General features: G+C 52.0%; 1 protein-coding gene across 3 annotated transcripts; it reads left to right on the top strand.

Moving 5' to 3' along the window:
• Positions 1-5786: 5786 nt before the first annotated feature.
• Positions 5787-24523, top strand: HHATL (hedgehog acyltransferase like). 3 transcript variants are annotated; one of them, XM_067292021.1, is made up of 12 exons: positions 5787-5839; positions 7185-7336; positions 7812-7879; positions 8346-8459; positions 9087-9281; positions 10284-10493; positions 15992-16163; positions 17942-18086; positions 18483-18518; positions 19282-19483; positions 21236-21377; positions 22774-24523. In XM_067292021.1, exons 2-12 carry the CDS (start codon positions 7231-7233, stop codon positions 22893-22895), a joined length of 1512 nt encoding a protein of 503 aa, XP_067148122.1. In that variant the 5' UTR covers positions 5787-5839; positions 7185-7230; the 3' UTR covers positions 22896-24523. The 3 variants fall into 3 exon arrangements, with proteins under 3 accessions (XP_067148122.1, XP_067148123.1, XP_067148124.1); XM_067292022.1 differs by lacking the exon at positions 22774-24523 and adding an exon at positions 19810-19954 and having other exon boundaries at positions 21236-21263; XM_067292023.1 differs by lacking the exons at positions 21236-21377; positions 22774-24523 and adding exons at positions 19810-19954; positions 20218-20273.
• The last annotated feature ends 1676 nt before the right edge of the window (positions 24524-26199 follow it).

The raw sequence follows: 26199 nt of genomic DNA, 5'->3' as shown, positions 1-26199 counted from the left end.
CATTTCCAACAGAGTGACCTTGCTTTGGTTTCTCCTGGTGTTGACATTGCATGGATCTCTTGCAGTGACCGATTACCTTTTCCTATATGTTTTCAAGGTATGAGACTGATATACCCACTATGCATGTGTTCTTATGACTGAATATAAGAAATCTGGTCAGGTGTTTGAAGTAACAGTCCTAGTTCAGCTGGCTTCAGCAGCCCCATATCCCCCAGCCCTTCACCCTGTTTTGCCTACCAGCACCTGTCCCCATGCCACCCTTTCTGCTCTTCTGGTACAGACGTCTCTGGAGGTGCATGGTGCAACTGGTTCAGTGGTGGTCTGGCTGAGAAAAACTCACAACTGAACCAGGGCAGGGTTGCTTTTCAGCTGAGTCAGTTGCCTTTGCCAGTCCATCATTTGACCACTCCCATGCTCTGTCTGCCTCTCCAGCAAGAGAGGGCCTTTCTATGAAAATATCAGTCATCAAACTACAAGCTAGATGTGATCTATGCTGATATGAGAGAAGGGCAATAGAGAAGCTGATAAATGCATGTCTGTTCAAGTCCCGATATAGTCCCGTTGCTTTTTTTTTCTATTACTATTCCCTCAAAAGCTATCTATCTCACACGATGTAACTTTAGGACCCACCCTCACCTAGCTGAGGTATTAATCGGTTCAGATTTTTTTTTATTCAACTCTCTGAAGGAGTGTCCGAGTGGAGAATAAGTATGAAACTCCATGAATGCAACAGAGAAAAAAAAAACAACACTGAAAATATTTGTCTCGCTGCCTGCAAAACACATGCTACTTGTCCTCAGCCACAAAATCTCTCCAGCAAACTTGATGTGCTCTTTGAGCTACAACATTTCTTTTAGGGGGTCTTGCTGGGCTTGACCTGAAAACTTCAAAATCCCGTGCTTTCCGTGGAAATTTGTCCTAGTGGATAAGAATCAGCCTGTTAAAATGCTGTGCTTTAACTCTGATTTGAACTTCTCTGGTTTCAGTTTGCAGCCAGTCATCGTTATGCCTTTCTTTGATAGATTTAAGAGCTTTGAGTACCCAGCATTTCCTCCCTGGGGCAGCCTTCATCCAGTGTAAAGTAATGCCACAGACCTCTTTTTGATAAGCTAAACAGAGGTTTTTTCAAACTCTCATTGTAGCAAATAGGTGGTGACACCCTAGTGGTGACACCACTCTGTACCTCTGACACAGGTTTGTGGCTAGAGTTAAGCTTTAAAGAACAGCGTGAGGTTTAGTTCTGCTGCTTGTAGGTATTGGAGGCTACAGACACCTTTGGATTAGCCAGTAGGATTCAGCCAGCTTTTAGCCAATATATGCTAAGAATAAGCATCCTCTCTGAGGCTAGGCAAGGCTGAAACACCTGGAGCGAGTCAAAGGCTTTCTCGTGCCCCGGGGTTGGGTAGAGCAGTTGCACCAAAGAGACAGACGCTGCCCGATGGATGCATCCAATTTTAAAAGCACGACTGAACCACTGGGAATAAAATCTATTGCAGCTTACCCAACCGATTGGCCGCAAGGTGAATTAAGTTGTGTTAGCGCTGTTAAATATAGGCAGTATCTTCACGCACGAGCCCTCTGTGCCCTGGGCTCTGCAGAGGCTCAGCCGCTAGGTCAATGCCAGTCGCACTGTAACCTCCTCAAATCTACAGACATAGATTGGGTCTGCAGGTGGCTCGTGCCTTCCCCATGTATTAAGTCCTCAGGGACTTTTGATTTTTGTGACACTAGAGAAGGCAGTCACCTTTCCCTGCAAGTTCCACCCCAAGGCCGTGGTCACCTTGCTCTTTAGGAGCTTGGCAGCAAGTCCACTCGTTAGGTCTCAACTAAAGCAGGGTGGAGGTGTGAGGAGACAATTTCAGGCATTGAAACAGAAGATTTACCCAAGTAAGTCCTTCCCGTGGGGAAACCAGAGAGAAAGCCCACGGGAAAAGGGTGCCGTGGGGATGGTAGATGGAAAACTGCTTTGACAAACCCTCCGGCAGCTTCAGCCGACAGCTGCTACTGCCCTGCAAGCAGCAGGGCCGTCATCCCGGTACATGACAAAAGGAATGAAGTTAGGCTTTAAATGGAAAAACACTGTAACAGAGCCACTGTGCTCTAAATTAAGCTACAACCAAGCCAACAGCAGTATTGGGTTTCTCCCCTCATCCTCTCCTCTCCGAGACCAGCTCGCAAGCCTGCTGCTCCCGCAGGACAGGGCAGCCTTGCACAACAAAATACTGGATAAATCCCCACGCTTCTCTGGTTACAGACCAAAGGCTCCGAAACCGATCTGCAGGCGGAGGGTTAAGTCCTGGATTTTAAAGCAGCTCATTTGTCAGCGAGAATAGTTATCTCCGTTGCTAAAAACTAGAGGAACATTGACCGCGAGGCGCAGCGTGCCGGTGAGAAAGAGGGGTGTAATCCCTCCGTCGTTTATCTAACTTTCTCAGTAATGAGAGGGGATCGTTACCTCCCTGCCTGCTCAGGAGTGTTGTAAAGGAGGAATACGAGGAGGCTCCAAGGTGCTGTACATGGAGACACATAATGCTGGAAAGAGCTGAGTTTCCTCCACCCTGACCCTCTCGGCATTCCCTGGAAATCAAAACCCAGCTCCAAGCAGGAGCTTGGAACCACCCTTCCAGCAGGGAAGGTGCTGTGGTGCGGTTGGCATGTCTCTGGCAGGGCGTTTCTGCTCCCACACAGCTTCCCGAGAGCAAATCTCGCTGCTCTGGGAGGCTGGGACTCATCCTGGAGCCCAGGTGCCTCCTTCTCTGCCAATGTCTTATGTTTGATGCTGCCTAGTCTCTGAGAGGCCAGAGACTTTGCTTTCTTGGGCATATGTATTGGGATTGGCAGCCTTCTGGAGGCGTCTGTCTCCCGGCATCTTATCTTTGATAAGATATCCAAGCTCCAGATGCCTAAATGAGACCTGTGAATCTCGGTTTTTATTCCTGGCTGGACACATAATCCAAGTTTCAGTGAGGTGCAGCGCAAACACAGTGTTCCCACCAAACATCTCCAGTTCCTGCAGTGCCTCGCTGAGATGGGCCTTTTCATTAAACCCCACTGCTCTTCCCACCCAGCTTGTCTGCCGCTGGAGAGGGATCTGGCCTCAGCTAGCGCGCCACAACTTTCGGTAACCTGCCAGATGTTTAACAAAAATATCATTAAAACCAGCACAAAGCTGTAAAAACAGCCCTTAATCATAGAGCAACAGCACTGGGGCAGTAAAGCACAGAGGCATCCCCTGTGCCAAGGAAGGCACGCTGGTCTCATTTGAAATAAATCTTACTATATTAGAAATCAAGAGGGGTTTTTTTTTCCAACTTTTTTTTTATAATATCTATAAATCAAAGCTAAATTATTTTTATTGCCACGATTCCCAGAGCCTCATGAAAAGCTACCCCGGAGCCCTCTATCTATATCAGACTTTTCACCCGCAAAGCTCACAAATTACTCGGCACAAAATAATAGCAATAATACGATAAAACAATAATAAACAATCTCTTCCAGGCCCCAACGGCGAGATGCGTATCGCCTCCGGCCCCAGCGGCGCCGCGGCCACACAACGGAGCCTGTTGTGCCTCCGAGCCCCAGCGCCGCTAGCAGAGCTGCCGCCTCGGCCCGAGGGAAGCAGAGGAGCTCCGCCACGGATGGCGCTCGGAGGGAAGGTTTCGGGGGGACGTGGCGGGTGGGGAAGGGGCTGGTTTCTCGCTGGGCTGCGCTGCGGGAGATGGGCTCAAGTGTCTGCTCCAAGCCAGGCGGACCGCGAAGAGGGGTGGTGGCAAGCGCCAAAGTTTCAAGATCTTGGTCCTCTCTTGATGCCGGTGGCATTGCTCACCGTGAGGCCCCCGTGCTGGATGGGCAGGAAGGCTTGGAAACAGGGAACTCTTTCCCAAAGGTCAAAAATTTGCAGTTTTCATTGAAAAAGTCCCACTGGCATGGCAGTGGCAGCTCAGTGGCCCACAGCCCTCATGCCCCCAGGTCCGCCTGTGCTGCCCTCGCTGGGAGACGGGGACAGTTTTCCCTCCTGCTAAGGTTCCTTGATGTATTGCCGCAGCCGGCCATAAACCGAGCAGCCGTCGATAAACCGTGCTCTCTATAGGCCCTCGGAGCATGACAAATTGTGTGTCTGGGCTTATCAGGGCCAACCTCTTAATTACTTTTCCTCTAAGCACACAGTAAATTGTGCCAAGGTCTGATGAGCCAGGTTCCTCCAGGCAGGGACTGAGCGCAGAGCAGGGACACAAGGACGATGGCTCCCTGCACGGCAATGCTGGTCAGGGCTGCCAGCTCCCGCCTGCCCTCCACCAGGGACTTTGCACCAGGAGTAGGTTTTGCCTGACCCTCATCCTACCCCACGTGAGAGGGGATGGATCCAGCTGAACCAAAAGACCTTTAGCTGGGCGGTTCCTGCAGGGTCCGGATTGGCTCTCTGGAGCCCAGGATGTGATTTGGCTCTTCCTAAAGCAGATGACCCACACAGGTACTTCTAAAAGCTGGGGGTGCCTGCCTGATTTCTCTCCCCTGACCATACAGGGAGCCCGGAAGGTGCTTGAGGAGGTCCACCCCAGCATAAGGTCCCCCTGATCTTGGCAAAAGAGCTTGGCCCAAGGCAAGGAGAAGAATCACAGGGAGCGTTAAACCGCCCCGTTTAACAACCCCAATTAGCTCATTCCCATCCCTCTTACAGAGGGTCGCAGACTGGGAAAGCTCGGAGAGCCTGGCTGGGCTGGGCGCAGGAGACCTCCGAGGAGATGGGGACGGGAGATGGCCCTCGGTGGGCTCACTGCCTGGGCGCTCAGGTTCGAGCCTGTGCTTTTGCCGTAGGTGTCAAGGTCATCTCCCAAATGTCGAACGCTTCCGTCGGCATCCGAGCTACACCCTGCACGCCGGCTCTGAGCAGCGGGGAGAGGCAGGGGATCCCCGAACTGGCCGTTAGGAAACGGGCAGAGGTTTCTAGAGGCGTCGCAACCTCTGAAGGAGCCCGGAGTGCCTCGCTCTGATTTAATCACTATTTGGCGATGCTTGAGTTAGGGAGGAACCCCACCTTGCTGCTCCGTGCCTCAGTTTCCCCATCTATAAGCAGAGATACCTGCCTCCCCCCTTCATGGGGGGTGACAGGGGCTACGCCGTCAGCAGGGCTAGCAAGGTTCAAAGAGGGGTACCGAAGCCGGGAAAATGCACCGGGAAAGCAGGAAAGGAGCAGTTCTCCCTGGGATCTGGGTGACTGCTGCCCTCAACATCCCTGAATCCCAGGCCATGGGAAACCTCCCCTCTGTGGTCGTTAGAAGAGGGACCCCAGTGAGCTCGGCCCCCCCAGCACCCAGAAGAGGCCAGACCCAGATTGCCTGGTTTTTGGGGGACTCTTTTCGGTCCCTAAGCACAGGGGCCAGGGGCACTGGCTGTGTCCTGCAAGGAAGCCCCCGCTGCCCCCAGGCCGCGACTCCCAGCCCCGACGACGGTAAATTTGGCTGCTGCCCCGGGTCCTCTCCGGCAGCTGCCGTGACAGACAGCTCCTGAACCAGCCCCCCCCCTCTGCAGCGCTGCTCTAAAATAAAAATATCTCCCGCCTGCTCCGCTCCACTCCCTGCTAAACTTACTCCAGGGGCAAGGTGGGGGGGGGGGCCAGAAAGAGAAGCCAAGCCACCCCCCAGACGGCCGCCGGACAGACAGACGGATGCAATAGGGAGGCCGGGGGCCACCCCACCACCCTCCCTGGCTTTTTCCCCCCTTTTCCCCCCCCCCAACCCTTGACACCCCACTTAGCAGTGCCGGCCGCTGGATCCCGAGAGGGTCGCCCGGTCGCTCGGCTCCGGGGTGGGCTGCTGCGCTCGGCCGCCCGCCGCTCAAGGTCAGTCGTGGGCACCGGCGTGGGGAGGGCGGCCGAGACGCGCGACAGGGTCGGCGCTCCCCCAAACCTGGCGGGGGGAGAAGGGGGGGACACACGCCGGCGGGCCTCCCCCCCCCCCCCCCCCGTTGCACCTGAGCCCTGCCTGCAGCCGCAGAGGAAACCCCGCGCTCTGGCACGCCGCTGCGGCTGAGCAGCGATCGCGGAGCTACAGTCGGAACGGGCTGCGCGCTCTGCAGCAGCAGCTGCGGCGGCGGCGGCGGCGTCCCCCCCTGCCGCCCCGTCCCCCGGGAGCCGCCTCGCGCCGTTAACCGTCTCCTTGCCCCCTACCCCACCGTGGCGCAGCGGGGGAAACTCTTGATAAGCCGGGGAAGGAGGCAGAAGCTGTTTAACGCAGCGCCCTCGCTAGCCGCTGAGCACCCCGCGACAGGCACCGGCGCTGCAAAGCGCTCGCGGTTTGCCCCCAAGAAGCAGCTCTGCCCTAGTGACCGTCCGGCCCAGCGGACGCTGCAACGGGAGTTTTGGGCAGGACTGAACGGGGCTCCGGTCGCAAGGAGAGGCCGAGCCCGGAGCGAAGGGCCTGGCCAGCATCCCCCCCGTTCCCGCGTTAGCCACACAACCAGGCGCCGCGGGCATCGCGGTGCGTCGACGACGCGGCTCCCGGCTCGGCCGCCCTTTGCGGATGCGCCGGCACGTTGCGGGCGCGTCGATACCTGCCCGCGTGTCCCCCGCGGCCGGGGCTCCCCGTCCCGGCACCCTGGGGCGACCCCGCGGGAGCCGACGGGCCCCGAAGGTGCTCGTGGAGGCCCCGCGCCGGAGGTGGCCCTCTCCTCCGCGGCCGAGCGCGACACGCTGCCCTTCAGCTGCGTTTTCGGTCGCTGCCGGCGGGAGGTGACCGCGCTTGGACGAGCGCTAGAGGCGCGTGGCACCAGGGTTAATTAGCCCTGGCAGGAGTAATTAGCCGAGGGCGCCTGCCCGCCGAGCAGGGCAGCGGCGTCCCCGAAGCCCTCGCGAGCCGCCGCGGCGCAGAGCGGCCGTGGGGAGGTCAACGCCGGCGCTGGCGCCTCCGCGGCCCCGGCCGTCGGCTCCGCCGGGGGCTGTCGCCATGCAGCAGGGCGCCGAGCATCCCCGCAGCATCACGTCCCCGCGTTTCGGGATGTGGTGCGTGAAGGCAGGACCCTGCTGGGCTGCGGGGAGGGGGGGAACGAGCACTCGGCTGAAGGGTGGTTTTTGCCCAAATGCTGGTGCCCGGGGAGGGGGGATGCACCGAGGCCAGGAAAACACTGCTTTCTCCCTTTTTTTTTTTCTTTTTTTCTTTCTCTCTCTGTGTCCCCCTCCCGGATCCCAGGTCGAGATTTGCTTCCCCCCGGCCGCCGGGGCGGTGAGCCGCCGCGATGGGGGTTAAAGCGATGCTCCCCAGCTACGAGCTGGGGTTTTATGCTCTCGCCTTGACGTGCGCCGTGGTGTACAGCGGGAGCGGGATCTTCGAAGCCTCGAGAGGTGACTTCCCTCATCCCCCGGGGTGCGAGAGCTGGGGAGGCCGTGGGAGAGGGATTGCGCGTGTGAGCCGAGGTGTCCTTCAGGCGGACACCTGTGGATAGCAGTGTAGCCATCCTAGCTTTGATTTTTGCAGGGAATATCTTGGGAAGCCCTTGCCTCTCACCCCCAAAGGGTTAAATATCTGCCTCCCTTCGTGATTACCCCCTCAGCTCCAATTTCCACGGTCAGAGCAACAGGGCTGTGCACGTGTCCGCTCTCTGGCCAGGGTCCTAACAAGGCCAAGAGGCCAGTTACCAAACTTGGGTTCTCTTCTCAATCTGGGAGCTGAAAAAAACGCACACCTACACCCCTCTGCACAGGATCTGCTAGGGATCCCTGGGAGGATGCGATGTGCACAGGCTTTGCTGGAAATCGGTGCGGAAACGGTTGAGGTTGCTGATCCCTGTGGTTTTCCATGGGAATTATTCTTTTGCAGACAGCATGAACAGAAAGGCCTTTCGGGATGGCATAAAACCGGGCTGGCATTACTTCGGCAGGAAGATGGTAAGCGGAGTAAGGAGCTGGCGATTTCCTGGGGCGACACGGTTAGTGCTGACTGCTGGAAAAGCAGAGATGGTTTTTCTGCTGCTGACACACATTTGCAAAGTCCACGTGACCTTTTTTTTTTTTTTCCCCCCATCTTTTCAGTGTGGCCTTTAAAGAAGTCAGGGAAATATTAGCCCTACAGCACAGCAGATGTGCTTCTTTGCATGTGCCTAGAGCGACAAGCAATCTCTGCAAAACTTTCCCTGGGTTTTATGACCGAGCTAAAGTGCTCGGCAGCCCTCGGGTGGAAAATGGGAAGAACGGGCTTGGAAAGCAGTGTGATGACGAGGTGCCCTCACAGCCTAAATGCCCGTTCAGCCCTCGGCGTGAGCGGACATCAGGCTCCCTGAGACGGGTGCCGAGGGCCAAGGCTGGCAGGGGGCGAAGGCTCGGGGCAGTAAGGCGCCCTGCTCTGCTTCCGCAGGACGTGGCCGATTTCGAGTGGGTGATGTGGTTCACCTCGTTCAGGAACTTCATCATCTTCGCCCTCTCGGGGCACATCCTGTTCGCCAAGATCTGCTCCATGGTCATGCCGCAGGTGAGTGAGGGACCCGGGGGGTGGATTTAGGAGCACAAGGGTGATGCAGAAGAAGAGGCTCCTTGAAGGCGGTGGGGGGATCTCTGCATCCCTCTGTCTGCAGGATGCTCAGGATTCATCCACAGTTGATGGATATTTGTTTCTTGCACTCAGCATGGGCATCATCCACAGACCCTGCTTCTTGCACTCAGCGTATTAGGTTTGCAAGAACCTCTGGATTTGACCAGCTGCTTGGAGACCAAGAGGTGAAAACTCACCAAGCCTCTGCAAATCCAGACCAGGAGGGAGGCCAAACACATGGTCTTGTGAGGAGGAGAAGCGAAGGCAGTTTGTGAATGTGCAGGAGCGGGACCAAATGGCAGTTGCAGGAGTCGGATCCATCGCGGGCTCCCTGTGGGGGGGAGCTGTCACCCCCGCATGGCAGCCCAAGATGGAGCTGGACTGCAAGAGATTTTAGTTTGTGATTTTAGAAATGTAGCAGTTCTTCCAATCCCATTTCCTGGGGCAGTTTCTCACGGGATGCATGGAAGCCAGCAGCTTTATTAAATAGCTTTGTTAGCCATGATCTGGGAAAGGATTGGGGCTTTCATAGAGCTGATCATGGAGAGGACCTCTCTCCCTTCACAGCACCGGGCCGTGGTGTACATGCTGTATGGGCTCCTGGCCGTGCTGGGCAGCATGGGGCTCGCTTACCTCATGATCGTCCTCTCCCACTGCATCATCCTCTACTCTGTCTCGCTGGTGAAGCAGAAATGGCTCTGCTATGTGGCTGGGCTCTGCTGCCTCGCGTCCTTCAAGGTGGAGCCCTTCAGCTCTTGGCAGGTAGGTGCTGTCTCAGGCCACCCGTCTGCCTCATTTCCAAGCCAGTCATGTCCCTCTCAATGGATTTACCTCGAAGGACGTCTCCCATGAGCCCTGAGCAGTCCTCCTGGCTCTGTCTCAGCTCCTATGGGTTTCAAGAGTACCATGCACTTGGGAATAATCTCACAGGGGCTGTGCCCTGCTTTGGTGGCTTCATGTTGGACCAGGGCTCAGGACGCCTGGGTCCTCCTCACTGCTTGGACAACAGCCTGCCAAGTGGCCCCAGGCAAGACATGTTGCTGCCCCGTGCCTCAGTTTCCCCACCCGTAACACAGTACCGGGGTGGGTTCAGTGACATCCATGCCTATCTCTTACGCCTCTGCCTAGTTAAAGACTTCTGCCCTGCTGGTAGGCAGAAGACCAGGAAGGACCTTACGAGGCCGTTTGGTCCTTCTTCCCACCCAAGGAAGGACAGTGTTACCTGCTCTTGCCCATCACCCACCTCCTGAATGGTGCTCCCCCACTGTGTCAGGCTTGTGCTGCCTTTTCTTAGACCCCAGGGAGGACTCCATCCCACTCCTCCCCAGGACATGGGCTGCGGTGCAATTCCTGTCCTGGAGCAAAGCCTGCGTGTCCCTTCAAGGCGACACACCTGGGCCTGGCAGGCAGCTGCCACCAGGCTCTGCCCTCCTTCAAAGCCAGCTGGGAGCCACGTAACGCAGCTCAGGGCTGGGTCCGAGGCTGAAAACCCTGCTGGCCCCGGTGTTGTAGCTGCTGCAAGCCCGGCTTGGTGAAGATGCGGCTGAGAGGATCGATCATCTCCCAGCTCCTCCAGGATGCAAAAGCATCAAGCCCCAGTTTTATCATTCTAACAGCTAAGGCTAATTAGCCACGGGAGCAATTTGTGTCAGAGTGTAATTGGAGGTTTTAAACCGTTCCCCTGGGAGCGGATGTCTTTGGAAAAGCGAGGATGTGCAGAGGTGACGTGAGCTGTGTGGTGGTAACTCTTCATTTCTCACCTAGAGTGGATTTGTACCGGGAGTTTTTGATCTTCAAGATGTCCTCTTCTATGGGGGAAGCGGCTTCACCATCATGCGCTGCATCAGCTTCGCACTTGAGAGCTGCGAGAGGAAGGAGGGCATCTACTCCATCTTCGACCTCCTCAAATACAACTTCTACCTTCCCTTCTTTTTCTTTGGTCCCGTCATGACCTTTGACCAGTTCCATGCTCAGGTAAGTGCCCTGGGCACCTCCTTAGCCCAGGCCTCAAGGGGACCTTTCCCCTCAGTGCTGTGTTTAGTTGCTTGCTTTTAATGCCTACCAAAAGAGATTGTTTAACACAGTGGAGGTGCAAATAACTGCGGACCCTACTGCATTTATGTAGGCTGTGGATGTGGTCTAGGCTCCACAATGATACCCTGAGTTTGGGGAGGAGCACGAACTGATGGCACTAAAGTAAAGAAGTTTTTTTTTTTTTTTTTTAACCTTTCTCAGCAATTTGTCCCTCATGGGCATCTAGCCATTTCCTACAGTAAGACAGATAATGATGTGATGAAAACACTACGCTGAGTTTGAGCGGAGATGGATTTAGCGCTTGTCTGTGCTCACTGGGCAACTTTGCTTTCCCCCACTCAGTGCCTTAGTTTCCCCATTGGCAAGTGAAAATACACCTGCATGCACAGAGGGTTGTGCAAGCATGAAGATTAGCCTGGTGATCTTCTCTGGGTTCAGGAAACACAAGCTGTGCTTGCAGCCGAGAGCAGACGGCTCACTGCCTGCACGAATTGCCTGCAGATATCGCCTACCGTGTGCTACTACCCCTACGGCTCTGTGCTCCCCTTCCCTGTGGTGCTGGGGAACCACAGTGTGAGCTAGATGTCTGATACCTGTTGGCATCTATCTGTGGGGGCCTTTGCATGGCAACGGCCGTGAGCGTGCACGTGGGACAGCTTGGGTGTCCTCACCCCCCGTGTTTTTGCTCGGGGGTATTCCCGTCTAGCTGGTTCTCTCTAGGAGCAAGAATTTCTAGGGCTGGTCTGTGTGTCTTAAGATCAAGGTGTTTCTCTAGAAATAAGTAAGTCTGGGCGGAAGGATTTTTATAGCAGGTTGTTTTTCAGCTACCTCATCGGGCTTCCTCTGCTCCCCAAGAAATGCTGAGGTGCCCAGAGCCCCTGCCCATATTGCACATGACCAAGAGGGCTTTTGAAAGGCGGATTCAAATAGCACTGGAAAACTCATCAGCAGAAGTCCAGCCTGGTACCAGCCGACTTCTGGGGTTGTTTCACATCGAAGGATCATGCTAAATGTCAGCTCTCTCTCCCTTCCCACTCTTCCCATCCCAACATCCTTTTACATCATTGGTGGATTGCCATCAGCAAAACAAAACATTACTGACTCTTAAGAAGACCCTCTTGCCTGGTCAGCAATGGTGCTGGGAAGCCCATCTACTGATTGTCATTTCCCTTCTGTTTCCTTTTAAAGAAGAATAATTAAATAGAATATATGGACCCCCAGCTAACATCTGGACACAACAGCATTTTAGAAATGTTTTCATGAATCCAGAAGAGCAGCCAGTGCCCAGGGTAGGTGAGAGCAGCCAGGACATCCCTCCCTGGTGCGGAGGCAGGAAGACTGAAGTCTGACCAAAGGCCCACCCAGTCCAGCACCTTGTCCGCAACGTTGGCCTAACGTTGTTGTCGACATGTGGTGGACAACGTAAGAAAGGGTCTGCACTGCGCTCAGTTCTCTGCACTGAGCCTTGGGAGCCTTCCTGTACTGGAGTTTGCACTGGACCATCGTGTTTAATTGCCTGGCTAAAGCTGTCCTCCAAATTTGTCTAACTCCCACTCCCAGCCTCCACAACCCCTTGTGGCTCTGAGTCCCACCACTCCTGTATGAGCTGTATGGTTACGCACCATTTCCTGATTTGCTCTTCAAACTTGCTGCTGGAAGGGATCTCCATCTGAAAACACCTGGAGAGGAACTGGTAACCCAGGCAAGGATCCGGTGATCCAGAAGGTTGTATTGTGGTGGCATCACTTGAACGACAGGGATCCACCCAGATGCTGAGCTTGTAGGTGGGGAGCTGCATATCTCAACTGCCAGCCACGAAGCTGCTGTTACTGCAGGACAAGAGCTGGTCTGAGTCCTGCTAATGCAGGACACAACAACCTTGTGCTGCCTGTTGAAAGGATGGGACCACATCCCTGGCTGTGGCTGGGGACAGGATCGAGATTCCTTGGATTTCACAGATCCATTTAGGAGGAAGTTTGACCTTGAAGATCCTAAGGACCTGCTCCAAGTCAGCTCCAGCATCCCCTGGAAAGGATGCTCATGGTGCACAGGGTCCATTGGCAGCTGGGACTCAGCAGACAAGCAACAGGGACAGCTGAGCTCCAGCCAGGCTCTTCCCCCACCATGCTCCTCTACAGCCACCAGCAGAAATGCTGAGGGCACCCACTGTCTCATCCTGAGGTTCGATCTTTCAGCTGTGATTTGTCGGTCAGGCCAATGTACCAGCAAATGTGTCTCTGGCAGCTTTGTTGTCCAAGCTCCTCCGGAGGGGCTGCAGTGCCCGGAGGTACCCTTCTCACCCCACACTATTTTTCTTTCCCCGTTTCCCATCAGTCTCTCCTACAAGACAGTCACAACCTCCTGTGCAGGCAGCCCTGGCTTCTCCTAATGTTTATATAAATCATGGCATTAAACTCCTGGTGCCTGCAAGACCTGAACTTCCATTGCCCCTGCAAGGCTTTATCATTTTTTATCTTTTTTTTTTTTTTTTCTTTTCTGCTCCTTTTTGCAGAGCTATAAACCAGGATGTTTATCACCACTTAACGAGCAATTCTCCCTCTTCTTTTTAAAACACCTCCCTTAAAGGCAGAGGGAGCAAGTCCCCAAGTCTTTTCCCCCTCCAGCCAAGGGCCCTGTATTGGCCTGGTCACCACTGCCATCTCCTGGCTGGATCACCCCTGCACTGCTGGAGCTGCAGCTGATTGCAGAGGCTATACAAACTGCCCAACAGAAATTATGGGGGTAGAAAGGTTGAGTCCCTTCTCCAGGATGGGGTGTGGGTGGCCCAGTTAGGGCATAGCTCTGTTTCTTTGGCTCCTACCGGTGCTACCCTTTGGTGGACCCTTTGCAGACCATGTGTCCCCCATACACACTAGGACCTTGTCTATAGCAGGGATGTCTGGTCCCATCTGGGCTGAAGAGGTGCCAGTGAGCAGCACTGGTCTTAGTGAGGGGGTCCCTGGATCATCCCCTAATCCTAACGCCCAGTAACACCACATGCCATGGGCTGAACCCACGTAGTGCCACAAAGCCAGTTGTTGGCCACGTGCATTCTGGTGCCTGGCTCCAAGGGAGCTGAGCCGAGGCTGGATCTTCCTTACTGGGATTCAGGGAACAAATTCACCTCTGAACAGCTGGAAGTGTGTGTGTGTGGGAACAGCCCCGATCTCAATGAGATGGTGGCAGGGTGCTGTGACCATGCACAGGAATAAGGACAGGAGCTGATGGGAGCAGGGGAGTCATGCCCTGTGATACAAGCGGGAAACCATCACCAGTGGGAAACTGAGGCCCCATGTCCACTCGTGCGTTTGTGTGCCAGAGCCCAGCCTCCCTCAGCAGATCCTCAGTCGCTCTTCACCTTGCTGGAGCCCTTCCTGGTGTTGCTGGTGTGTCGTCGGCTGCGAGGATAGCTGCCTGTGACAGCTTGCCCCTGCCAGATTGAATGCCTGCTTCAGCTCAGGGTTTAGAGGCCTCTTCATTTCCTTAAAGCAGGAGGGTCTTAGGTGCATTCTGCAAATAACAGAAACGAGCAAATCTGGCAAAGGCTTTAATTCCTGGGAATCATCTGGTTTTGACGACTGGGCTATTGCAGCAGCTTGCAGATTACTTTCTGAGAACTCCCACCTCTTACGAGGAATAAAAAGAGTAATAAACATAAGAGGATTTTGGATACGGCAGCAATTTTTACGGCAATGCAGGGAAGCGAGGCCATCAATCTGCCCAGTGTAATCCTAAAAGCTTACTCTGATGATTTTTATATTACAGCATCCAGAGACATGACAGCTCCTGGAGGCAAAGCCCGGCCCACGCTTGCACGGGGCACAGCAGAGAGAACAACCCCTTCAATCAGGTCTCAGCTGATTCTGGATGGCCCCTTGAGCAGCCTTCCCTTTCATTTACAAGACAGCCCCTGCAGCAGAAGCTCCGGAGACCATCAGCCATCCTCTTCCTCCTCCTCCCAAATGACTGATCTCTGCCTAGCCTAAAATAATGGGCAGCGTGTGCCCACCTCACCCAGGCAGAGATCTCCAGTGGGACTCCAGCCCCTGCTCCCAGCTGCTCCTGAGGCTCATAGATGTCCTTTACAGGATACAGCTGCAGCATCCTGTAGATGAGATGAATACTGTCTCCCATAACATCCTCATAGACAAGCTCAGGAAGTGTGGGCTAGATGAGTGGACAGTGAGGTGGATTGAGAACTGGCTGAATGGCAGAGCTCAGAGGGTTGTGATCAGCGGTGCAGAGTCTAGTTGGAGGCCTGCAGCTAGCGGTGTCCCCCAGGTGTCAGGACTGGGTCCAGTCTTGTTCAACTTCTTCATCAATGACCTGGATGAAGGGACAGAGTGCACCCTCAGCAAGTTTGCTGATGATACAAAACTGGGAGGAGAGGCTGATACGCCAGAGGGCTGTGCTGCCATTCAGAGAGACCTGGACAGGCTGGAGAGGTGGGCAGAGAGGAACCTCATGAAGTTCAACAAAGGCAAGTGCAGGGTCCTGCACCTGGGGAGGAATAACCCCATGCACCAGTACAGGTTGGGGGTTGACCTGCTGGAAAGCAGCTCTGCGGAGAAGGACCTGGGAGTGTTGGTGGACACCAAGTTGACCATGAGGCAGCAATGTGCCCTTGTGGCCAAGAAGGCCAATGGTATCCTGGGGTGCATCAGGAAGAGTGTTGCCAGCAGGTCGAGGGAGGTGATCCTCCCCCTCTCCTCAGCCCTGGTGAGGCCACACCTGGAGTGCTGTGTCCAGTTCTGGGCTCCCCAGTACAAGAGGGATGTGGCACTACTGGAGCAAGTCCAGCGGAGGGCTACAAAGACGATTAGAGGACTGGAGCATCTCCCCTATGAGGAAAGGCTGAGAGAGCTGGGCCTGTTTAGCCCAGAGAAGAGAAGGCTGAGAGGAGATCTTATCAGTGTGTACAAGTATCTGAAGGGAGGGTGTCAAGAGGATGGGACCAGACTCTTTTCAGTGGTGCCGAGCGACAGGACGCGAGGCAACGGGCACAAACTGAAACACAGACGCTTCCATCTGAACATGAGGAAAAACTTTTTCACTGTGAGGGTGACAGAGCACTGGCACAGGTTGCCCAGAGAGGTTGTGGAGTCTCCTTCTCTGGAAATGTTCAAAACCCGCCTGGACACAATCCTGTGCAATGTGCTCTAGGTGACCCTGCTTGAGCAGGAGGGTTGGACTAGATGATCTCCAGAGGTCCCTTCCAACCTCAGCAATTCTGTGATTCTGTGATTCTGTGGGTGCTTGCTCCCACTTTGTGACCTCTGCAAAGGGCCACCCTCAAGCTAAGCTGGCTTGCTGAGCATGTACCTGTGGATAAATCCTAAACCCCAACTCCCTGATGGGTCTGATTTTCTCCAGATGGAGGAACTTTCTGCCCAGTTTCTCCTTCAGTTCAGCCCTTTCTTGGTTTGCCATCCTGACAGGTAAGCACCCGAGGACTGCAGCGCAAAGATGATGAGATGAGGAACATCCGGGTCCATGCCGTCCTCCATGTGGGGGCCATCATTGCTGTGGACATCTTCTTCCACTTCTTTTACATCCTAACCCTCCCTTCCGACCTGAAGTTTGTTAACCGCCTCTCGGACTGGTCCTTAGGTGAGTGGCCGTGCAGGGAAATGCTCACACATGTAGTTGCCTTCAAGACAGCAGTGAGTGATTCAGATCTTCTGCCCTCTCTGTTGAGACACCTCATCAGTGCTTGTGTTGGGCAGGTTTGAGTAGAGCCCCTCTTCTTCCAGTTGGTGATACACAGAGCTGGGGTTGGGTAGCTCTGGAGAACAAGGTGGCCCTGGTCACCTGTTGTTCTCATAGAGTCCAGAGAAAATTGTTTAGCTTGGGATTTAAGAGGCTGAGCACCAAGCTGTTCCCATTGCCTTTGTCCAGATGGGGGGGAGAGCTCAACATCTCTGAAAATCAGCCCCATGCTATTGCAGGAGCAATATCCGGTATGTTAGAGTCACAGAAGGGGTAGCCAGCTGTGATGGTATTAAAGTGGGGTATTGTGAGCCACTAAAATGGTTGGGGGCTGGAGCGCAGGTTGTACACGGAGCAGCTGAGCTGAGAGTATGCTTCAGTATGGCTTCAGACGAGCCCCAGGAGGTCTACCTGCTGTCTTCAGCTACCGAAGGAATATTATAGAGAAGATGGAGACAGATTCTTCTTGCAGGTTGACAGTGAAAAAGCACAAAAAAAGGGACACAAGTTGCAGCAAGAGAAAGTTTGATTGCATGTAAGGATTATTTTTTTTCATAAAAAGAATGGTTAAACACTGGAACAGGGGCTCTGAGAGGTTATGGAGTCCCCAAGGATGGCGATACTCAAAACTCATACAGACAAGGTCCCGAGAAACCTGATCTAGGTTCCAATTTGGCCCTGCTCTGAGTGGGGGTAGACTAGGGACTTCCAGAATCCAGACTCTCAGGATGCAAAGCAGTAGCTGCACTAGCATTCAGCTGGCAGATGGGCAGGGGATTTCAGCTGCTCAAACATGTGTCTGTTGGCAGCATTTGAAATGCAGTGGGGTGTCTGACCTCCATACAGGGCTGCCAGAGGGAAAGTCAGAGCTGGACAAAATCTGTGCCTCTCCGGAGTGGTAGCTGGAAGCTGGGCAGGAAATCCTAGTGCATCTAGAATAGCGGTAGATATTGATTTAGGCTGTCCTACGAGATCTGGATGGACTGACTGACTGAATATATGTGTCACTTCAGAATCTGAGCGGTTCTGCAGGCTCCGCTGACTCTATCAGCTGGATCTTCATCATTCATGGTGGAAGCTCAGGCACATGGCTCACATTGAGACATCATGTGGCTATTAATCTGTGAGCTGAATCCCACCAAGATGGGGGGTTTTTTAGCTTCTGTTTGCAGAGGAATTTGGAATCTTTGGTGTACAGGGATCACTTTTCTATTGTCAGACACCTCTCCAAAACAGACATTCTGGTCCCTGCACTGCTGCAGGATCACTGTTAATCTATGGCCACAAGAAGCCTGGGGGACATTTCAATGGAGGTGTCAATAAAAACTCAGAGGTCACAGTTGAAAACTGTGATGAGTTTGTCACTGTTTAACAAGCTTGAGAGGAGAAGAATGAGCTTGTGAGGGAGGAAATGAGATCTGTGTGACTCTCTGACTACTAATACCAACAAACAGTTCCCTCTAAAACCTCAAGAAGGTATTATCCTTTGGTTCAAGCTTCTTAAAAGGCTACTTAGTTTTAAAAGCTTTGTTGGTCTCAGACAGCATTAAACTCTTCCCTTGCTGCCATGTTTGTTGCAATAGAGTACACAGTCCCATGGTACACAAGATCCCTCAAAGTCCTGAAGGTGATACATCCTGTGCTTCTCTTCACCTCTTTGACTCCTGTTTTTGCTCCAGCTGGCCTGGCCTACTCCAATTTGGTGTATGACTGGGTGAAAGCTGCTGTCATGTTTGGAGTCATCAACACCATTGCCCGACTGGACCACTTGGACCCACCACAGCCCCCAAAATGCATCACCATGCTCTATGTCTTTGCAGAAACGTGAGTAGTCCTCATACAATGGTGGACAGAAGCAGCACATTCAATCCAAAAGAAATATGCACGGAGGGGAGGAGGTCTTGGCTGTGCTTCAGAGCAGCTGGCATACATGTTAGAAATTGGCTAGGTTGACTAATCTATTCTGAACGTATAGCCTAGACCTGGCCATAGCCCAGGGAAAATATTCTTGGGTAAGGAGCAATGGATAACAAGGGAAATTGCAATCAACAGCAGTCCATAGAACCTGTGCAAGGAAGGGCTAGTCTTATCAAAAATGCTGAAAATGAGGTTTTAGGTGTACGTTTCCGGGTGACTGGATGCCTTCTCTGGATGACTGTTGAGTAAAAGGCAGTCATTAACCCTTGTATTCTAATATGTTTTTTATCATCTGTATTTTAGGCACTTTGACAGAGGGATTAATGACTGGCTATGCAAGTAAGTCCCTAATCAATCATCTCCAGGGTGGTTTAGAGTCTTCTTTTTCATCACACAGCAATGAAACTTTAAACATTGTTCATCCCAAAGCCTAGGTATCCTCTCTTCTGGGTATATCCCACTCGGGTACAGAGCCAGGCTTGATCTGTTTATCCCAAAGAATATTGAATTAATCAACACAAAGTGCAACAGCCTTCGCAGGGAGGAATAAGAGAACCCTGCCTCAGAATACCCTCTAAGTTTGAGAGGTTCAGTGTTCCCTAGAAGGAGGAAGAGTCAGGTTTATATTCCCTCAGGAAGAAAAGGGAATTGAGCCGAGGTGTCCCGTATCCTGGGTAGAAAGGATGGTTTGAGCTACATCTACAACTCCCTCAGCCTTTCAGCTCTCTTCAGCCATGAGGACATGCCAGCAAACCTGTACTGAAAGTGATGGTTGCTCTGCGCTGAAATGCTGCGTACCAGAAGGTCTAAGATAACCTGCAATTCTGTGGATCCCTGTGTTTTATCAACAAAGGAGGGAAAGGGTGGTATTTTGTCCTTAGAGGAGCTATCGGTTTGCAAGGAATGTAAGTAATGAATAGCTGGACTGTAGTCAGAGTCAGTTTATTGCTAGAACTTGTCACCCAAAGTTTCCTTCCCCTCTCACCAGAGCACTCTAGAGCCACCCGTCTGTGAGGAGCTTGTGGTGGATCAGCGCAGGAAGAGGGACTCCTGAGGGTTCCCCTCCACTACAGGGAGTACCAACTGCTTTCTTTTGCGTTAGGTATGTGTACGATCACATCGGGGAGAACCACGATAACGTTGTGAAGGAGCTCATGGCCAGTATCTCCACCTTTGCCATCACCACCCTGTGGCTGGGGCCCTGTGAGATTGTTTACATATGGTCCATCTTCAACTGCTTTGGCCTCAACTTTGAGCTATGGGTGCAGAAGTTCTTCCAGTGGGAACCCTTTGCCAAAATGGAGGTGAGGAGTTCGGCTGCAAGGGGATGGGAAGATCAGAGGGTCTGAGATCAAATTCTGGTCCTGGAAAACATTCATGTCTCTAGGGAGCTTGAACTTGTTTATACAAACGGGATCCATTTTCAGGTGAGACACAAGAGGCAACATCCCTGATGCTGTACAGCTGCCATGTTCAGGTTGCCTGCCTGGAGATCTGCAGCTCTCTGCATCCTGTTCTGCAGAGTCCCACAGACTTTAGCATCCTTGTGATCAGCCTGTCAGTTGTGCAAGGGAAGGACAGTCCTGGTGCTGTGCATCCCATCATTTTATGCATGGTGTCACCCACCTAGATCAAGCTCCCGCCAGGCCCTGTGATGCTTCATAGGAAATGTAGGCTGGATGTGCGGCTTTCAAAGGGAAAACAGATGCCCAACAGAACCAGAACTGCAGCCCCAGTGAGACATCAAAGTAGCACAGATGGACTCAAAGTCTAAGGTGTGTTCACAGGAAAATGTTTATGCATTTCCATATGTAAAATATTTTTTTCTTGTTCTGCAAAACATTTTGGCATTCTGAGTATTTTCGGTCTGATTCGTGATAAAAACAAATGTTCAATTACTACAATTAGTTCTTTTCCAACCTCTCTAAAGCTTGGTGCCCAATCTTTGTTTGGGACCAAGGTGCTTTGGAGACAGGTTGGAAGAAAAGCTCAGGAAACCCCATCCTGGAAATAATTCTATTGTTTGTTTTTTGCCCAGCGTAAAAAGTCTGGAGGGCCTAAGCTGATCCAGTAAAGACAACTTTTGGATAAAAACTTCATAGAAAAATCCTCCCATTTGTTCTCCCTGTTGAACTTTTAATCAGATTATAGCACTCAGCCAGTGAAATCTTCTCCCCTATGGCACCACAGTTCTCAGCACTAAGTGGCCTGGGGATTCACCGTGCTCTTTGAAGATTGCTATAAACCACTTCCCTTCTCCACTCGCAGCAGCTGCTCCTGAGGATTATGTGCTGGTGACAATTTCACTCTACTGCTGTCACTAGTTTTCAGCTCTTTTTTTTTTTTAATCCCTAAGAAACAGTTTCTACCAGAAGCTTGGAGTGATTTGCACATAGGGCTGCTAATAATCCTATCAAACAACAGCGTTCATCTGCCTGAGGGACATCTTACCCAAGGCAACAGATCAAGAAAGGAGTTACCAGCCACTACTATTAGCATGATACCATGTCTAACAACTTGGCCTTACACGTGGGACCTCAAAATGCCAGTCCAGAGTCCCAAATGCATCTGAGTTGCCCTCAGCCCAGGAGCAGAGCAGCAGTTTTACATCAGCCTTATGCTTCTTGATCCCCACAGACACTAAAGGCTGTTCTAATTTATGCCTACCCATCTGGGATCCCAGCTGGAGTTTGGCTGGTATGAACCAGTGGATCAGCACATCTCCTTTCCTTACCCCTTCTTCTGAAGTCTGGGAAGGATCTTGGTCACATTTAGCCAGCCCTCGCAGAGCCCAGAGTGCTGGGGAGCACTGTGCTGAGGTCTCCAAACAACTCAGCAAGGACCTAACTTGAGCCCTGAGGAGCCGTGCTGTGCAGGAGCTGGCTCTGTATGGAGCTGCCAGAGTGTCTCAGGACCCGTGGCTCACCAGATAAGCTGTCCAGGGATAACTGGCTGTGATGATTACATAGGCTCTGAGAAAGAAAAACTAAAACAATTTCACCCCTGTAAGAACCAGCCCAGTTTTCCTTGATTCTCTGCTCCTCTCCCCTGAACAGGCCAATATGTCAGAGGCCATGTCTCGGCGGATTAGGGCAGTCTTTGGGGCAGCAAATTTCTGGGCCATCGTCCTCTACAACATCCTGGCCCTCAACAGCCTGGAATTTGCATTGCTGGTCACCAAGAGACTCCTCCTGACGGGTAAGGTGCTACCGGCCTCTCCAGCAAGGGACCTCGTCTTAATGTGGGACACGTGGGAGTGGAGCTGGGGACAGGGACTTAGAAGTTCTCTTGGGTCCAGAGTGGCCTGGCCACTGACTTGGTATGTGACCACCCCCAAGCTACCTTAATTCTCATGGGCAGCACCTTCCTCACCTATAAAATGTGCAGAAAGTGGTTTCTTTCCTCCCACCCTTCTCATGCAAACTCTGTGGGGCACAAGTTGTCTTTGAGGTGTGCTTGTATAGCTCCTAGGGCAGCAGGGCTCTGCGATTAGGACTTTTTGCGGCAATGGCAAAGTTGCTGTCAACCTGCCAAGGCAGGCTGAGTCCAGTTCTCCCTGGCTGGGAAATTGTCCCCTTGCTGGAGAAAGGGATTTACTCAGCCTGCCTCATCTCCCTTTCCTTTTGCAGTTATTTCCGTGTCAGCCTGAAAGTGATAGGTACAAATCTTACCTCCTAACCCATCTACTTCCTAACCATCTGTACTTGATCGCCTCCATCTTTAAATATAGCAGTTCGTGCTAGGCTCCTATTAAACAATCTTATCTGTACGTTTCTTATCAGTAGATGGCGACACTATTTTGAAGTCTGTTCAAAGAGTGCAGGGTATAAATAGCTACCTGGAATCCATGCCCTCCCAGCCCTTCTCTGGGCCAGAAGCTGGCACAGGAAAATGGATAATGTGATGCTTTGGGTTCAGTATGCCAGAAGTTCCTGCCAGTTGAGCTAGCTGGCTTTTCCTGGTTGCATTATTCATATCAGAGGTCCTGTTTTAGCAGGTACAAAGCCTGTGTCTCTCCTCTGCCATGGATACCAGACTTATGGTTACAAAAGCCATCACACTCTTCCTAAGTGGAAGGAGAGCTCTCTGCCCTTGGGTTGTTTATCTAGGTGACAAATAGGTGTGTTTCCCTGCATGCACACTATGTCCACATTAGGTGCAGGACATGGCTCAGGTGAGATCTTCAGCATCAGCTGGACCCAAAGCTTCCAGAAAGTCGCAACACTGAGCAACAAGGGGTTTTGGCAGGTTGACTGGGCAGAAAGTCAACCACCCAGCCTGAATTTAGGGGGAAGAAAGAGGTTTGTCTGGGGGGAAGGGAATGCTCAAAGCCACTCCAGCATTTTCGAGCTTTGACTGCAATCCGTGATGCTTTGGTGGACACAGGTACCACTTCATCTAAACTCTGCCCCTGGGGACTTCTCTCCTCTGTCAGTGAAGTTGTAGGGCTGGATCCAGGGTGGAAAATGATGTTGGCCACTGTGAGCTTGTGGGACCTCCCAGGACCACCTGAGGGGAAGCAGTGCTGGAGAAGAGCTGACCCCATTAGGCAAGTCACCGCATGAAGATAACCATGTGTCCCTCCATCTTCCAGGTTTCCCTGTCAGCACCTTGTCCATCTGGTTCATCACGTACTGTGGAGTGCAGCTGATCAAAGAACGTGAGCGTGTCCTGGCCATCGAGGAGGAGAAGCATGACAAAGCAAAGAAAGAGTAGAGGAAAACATCAGCGGGCCTGCCTCAAAACCTCAGATCCCCTCTGACTACCTCTGTCAGGCTAGCCACTGACAGGGGCTCTCCAAGCACTCCTGGCAATCAAACTGCTGTAGCTCACCCATGTGCAAGTCACCTGGAAGGTGCACCCTCTTGCTGCAGTAAAGATTTTCTGTAAGACATCCACAGGTGTTATGCAGGCTATCCATGCATGGCAGACTGCTGAGGTAGGCTCCTGATTGATTTCTTTAAGGCCAGAAAGAGCCGTCCTCATCATTTATCTGACCCTCTGACATATTAGAGACCCAGTGATTTCACTCCTTGGTTTCCATAACGTGTGGTCCACCAGAGCATTCTCCCACAAGACTATGTCTCGCAGAGACTATCCAAGTCCCACTCCTGGAGGTTTTAGGGTGGGCTGGACATGTAGCTATGAGAAAGGGATTAGCTAGTGCTGAGCCTGCTCTGAGCAGACCCTCTCCAGGTCATTTCCAGCCCAAGCATCACGCATTTCTTTCACTACAAGAAACAGTCAACATCCACTGTCAGGTGTTCAACATCTATATTATGTAGTAAGGACTGTAAAATGGCTCAGCACAATATATACCTACCATGAGGCTAATAAATAAAACAGTCTTTATAGCAAAGGAAAAGAGGGCTAGGAATTGCACATTGAAGAGTAATTATCTCCCCTCCACTGTCAGCCATGCAGAGTGATGTTTGCTATAATTTAAAACCTTCTGCAGAACTGGTCCTTTCAGTTCCACATGTCTTGAAAAAATAATTTAATGCCATTCTTATGCCTAATTAATGAAAGCGTTGGAGACATACCTGCTTCACAGCCAGGGAACATCACGCACCAGTTGCCTGTGGAATGGGCACACTGAAGAAACACAATGTGAGTCTCACATAACTGCTCGGTCCCCAGGCCCTGACTCAGACCCAAAGGGCACCCCACCGAGGGATGTGAGACTGATGTGGCCACCATGACCATCTTACTGTGATTTATTCTCTGGGAGTCAAACCAAATCTCACTCTTGTTTTCTCCATGCCATGGAAGAAGCAGCTTGCATTCCTACCCATGGCTGAGAAACAGGACTTTGTACCCAACTCTTGCTTACCTCCAGCCTTGCAATCCTTTGTTCAGCTGACTTTGGTGAACACAACCTAAGCCCATGACTGTGTGGCTGAATGAGCACATACACATATGCAATCAAAGGCGAAAGACCCCAAATGAAGGACAGTGATTTGGGGCTGGGTGGGGGAGTGAAATCATTTGCTAGCATACTTTGAAAAGTAGCCTTTGGGACGCTGCATATGGAGTGCATTGAATAAATGTACCCATGTGAGACACAGGGTCTCATGGGAAAGATAACTGAAATATCCCTGGGTTTCATGTAACTTTGGAGTAACATAAGCGGCCTTATTTCTGAATCATGTCAATGCTTGGTGAGGGCAGGATCTGGACCACTTTGCAACCTGAGTGGAGGCGCTTGGTGTTGGTGTGTTCTGGTTTCCCTGTGGATAAAACAGGAATTGTTCTTAGCCAGCTTTCAGCTCTGCCAAAGTACTTTATGAAGTCCCTTATATATGTCATTTATTTATGTAGTAAATAAATGTTGGGCATCTATAGGGCCTGCTGCCAGTCTCTGTTTCGCTGCTGTAATGCAGATGGTAACATGGGCAATGCACTGCCATCTGAGATGAGAGACAGGAGGATCTGTTCACAGATCTGCACATCCCACCTCCAATTTTTATGCAAGCCAGGATGTTGCTGACTTTAATAGAGACACATCTGAGTGGCATTTCGCTGCAGCTCGATTTGTGTTCACCTTTATTGGGACTCCCCTTTCATGCTATTGCAATAGCACTAGCCTGCTGCCATCATGTAGCTTTTGAGGTAGAAGCCATGTTGTTTTTTCCTTTGGCAGCCTTCCAAAATGCTGGAAGTTAGGGCAGGTACTGTGCCTTGGTGGCATCTCTAGTCACAGCCCCCAAAACCCCTTCAGCTGCCATGCACATCCCTTTTCAACACAGGCTCTGCTGCTGGACACTACCAAATTTCTTGCTAGTTTCTTGGCCTCCTCATCATCTCAGATTTACCCTGTGCCATCAAAACAGCTAAGACATGATGTGTTTACTCCTAGTGCAAAATTCAGCTCTTCTCCTGAATGTGTGTGTGTGTGTGTGTGTGTGTGTGTGTGTGTGTCCTTGCACAGCTGAAGACATGCTGAGCTGCAGTAGACCTAGACCAAGGGCTCTGTGTCTCCAGGTGGCACAGCTCAGGTCTCTGGCTGCCCGGAAGGAGAAACAGAGTCACCGACCTCCTGATGTCAAAGTGAATGACTCACATGACAAGGCCCAGTGACTCTGCAGTGCCCTCCTGACTTGGATACTCTTGGAGAGAAAATAACCCATTCACTAAGAATCTAAATTTACCCAGCAGCTGCATCTCTTGGAGCTGCCAGAAGGAGCTAATCTTAGACACCATCTGAGCGAGTAATTTGTTATAGAGCCAGTGCATGGGAGAACTCAGGCTTTCCCCCACTTTGCATGAAGTTAACCCTTTGCCACCATGCTCAGTTGTTGCTGCCGTTAGAAGACAAAAGGTGCTGGTAGGCCAGTGGCCAAAGTGGTGCTATTGTGGCGGTGTCTCTCGCTGCTCAGCCCTGAGCAAGAGACACACACAGACTCAGTGTATGCCTCTGTGGAACAGGAATTATTCAATGCTCATCTCCCTCCTGGAGTATATCTCATCTGATCTGGTTATCGCCTGGCTGTGATAGCAAAAATCACTCGAGACACTAAGGAAAGAAAATCTTTGTTACAGCTACAAACTCAAATTAGCAGCCTTATGCTGGACATCTCCCTATCCAGCCCAACATGGCAGTAATTCTTGCACTCACCTTTCTTGTCCTTCGAGTTTGTTTGCTGGGAGAAAAACAACCGGGAGGAGGATCCTGCTACATTACCTGCCTTTAGTGATGCTTTCCATGCATCCTCACTCACTGCCATGTTGCAGGGAGGGAGTACCGTCCACTTGGAGATACACATAGTAACTGATCTTAGTCTTAGCGTCCAGCCATTGGAAATCGTTAGCTGTAGTCCCATTAGACCTGGGACTAGTTAGCTGAGAGATACCTCAGAATAGCCTACCTCCATCCAGGGTCGATGTTGTCTATTAAATAGCAGTCAACGCTGTTTGTTAGGGATGTACTCCCAGGATGCTGAGTCGATTCACCCATTAACACTTGCACAGAGGCGTCTGAATGGTAAGTATGCTCACTGACCACTCTTGGCATCCACAT

Source organism: Apteryx mantelli, chromosome 2 (assembly GCF_036417845.1).
Source record: "Apteryx mantelli isolate bAptMan1 chromosome 2, bAptMan1.hap1, whole genome shotgun sequence".
Classification (NCBI taxonomy): domain Eukaryota; kingdom Metazoa; phylum Chordata; class Aves; order Apterygiformes; family Apterygidae; genus Apteryx; species Apteryx mantelli.
The sequence above is the reverse complement of the archived record's forward strand: the minus strand, read 5'-3'. Positions and strand labels throughout refer to the sequence as shown.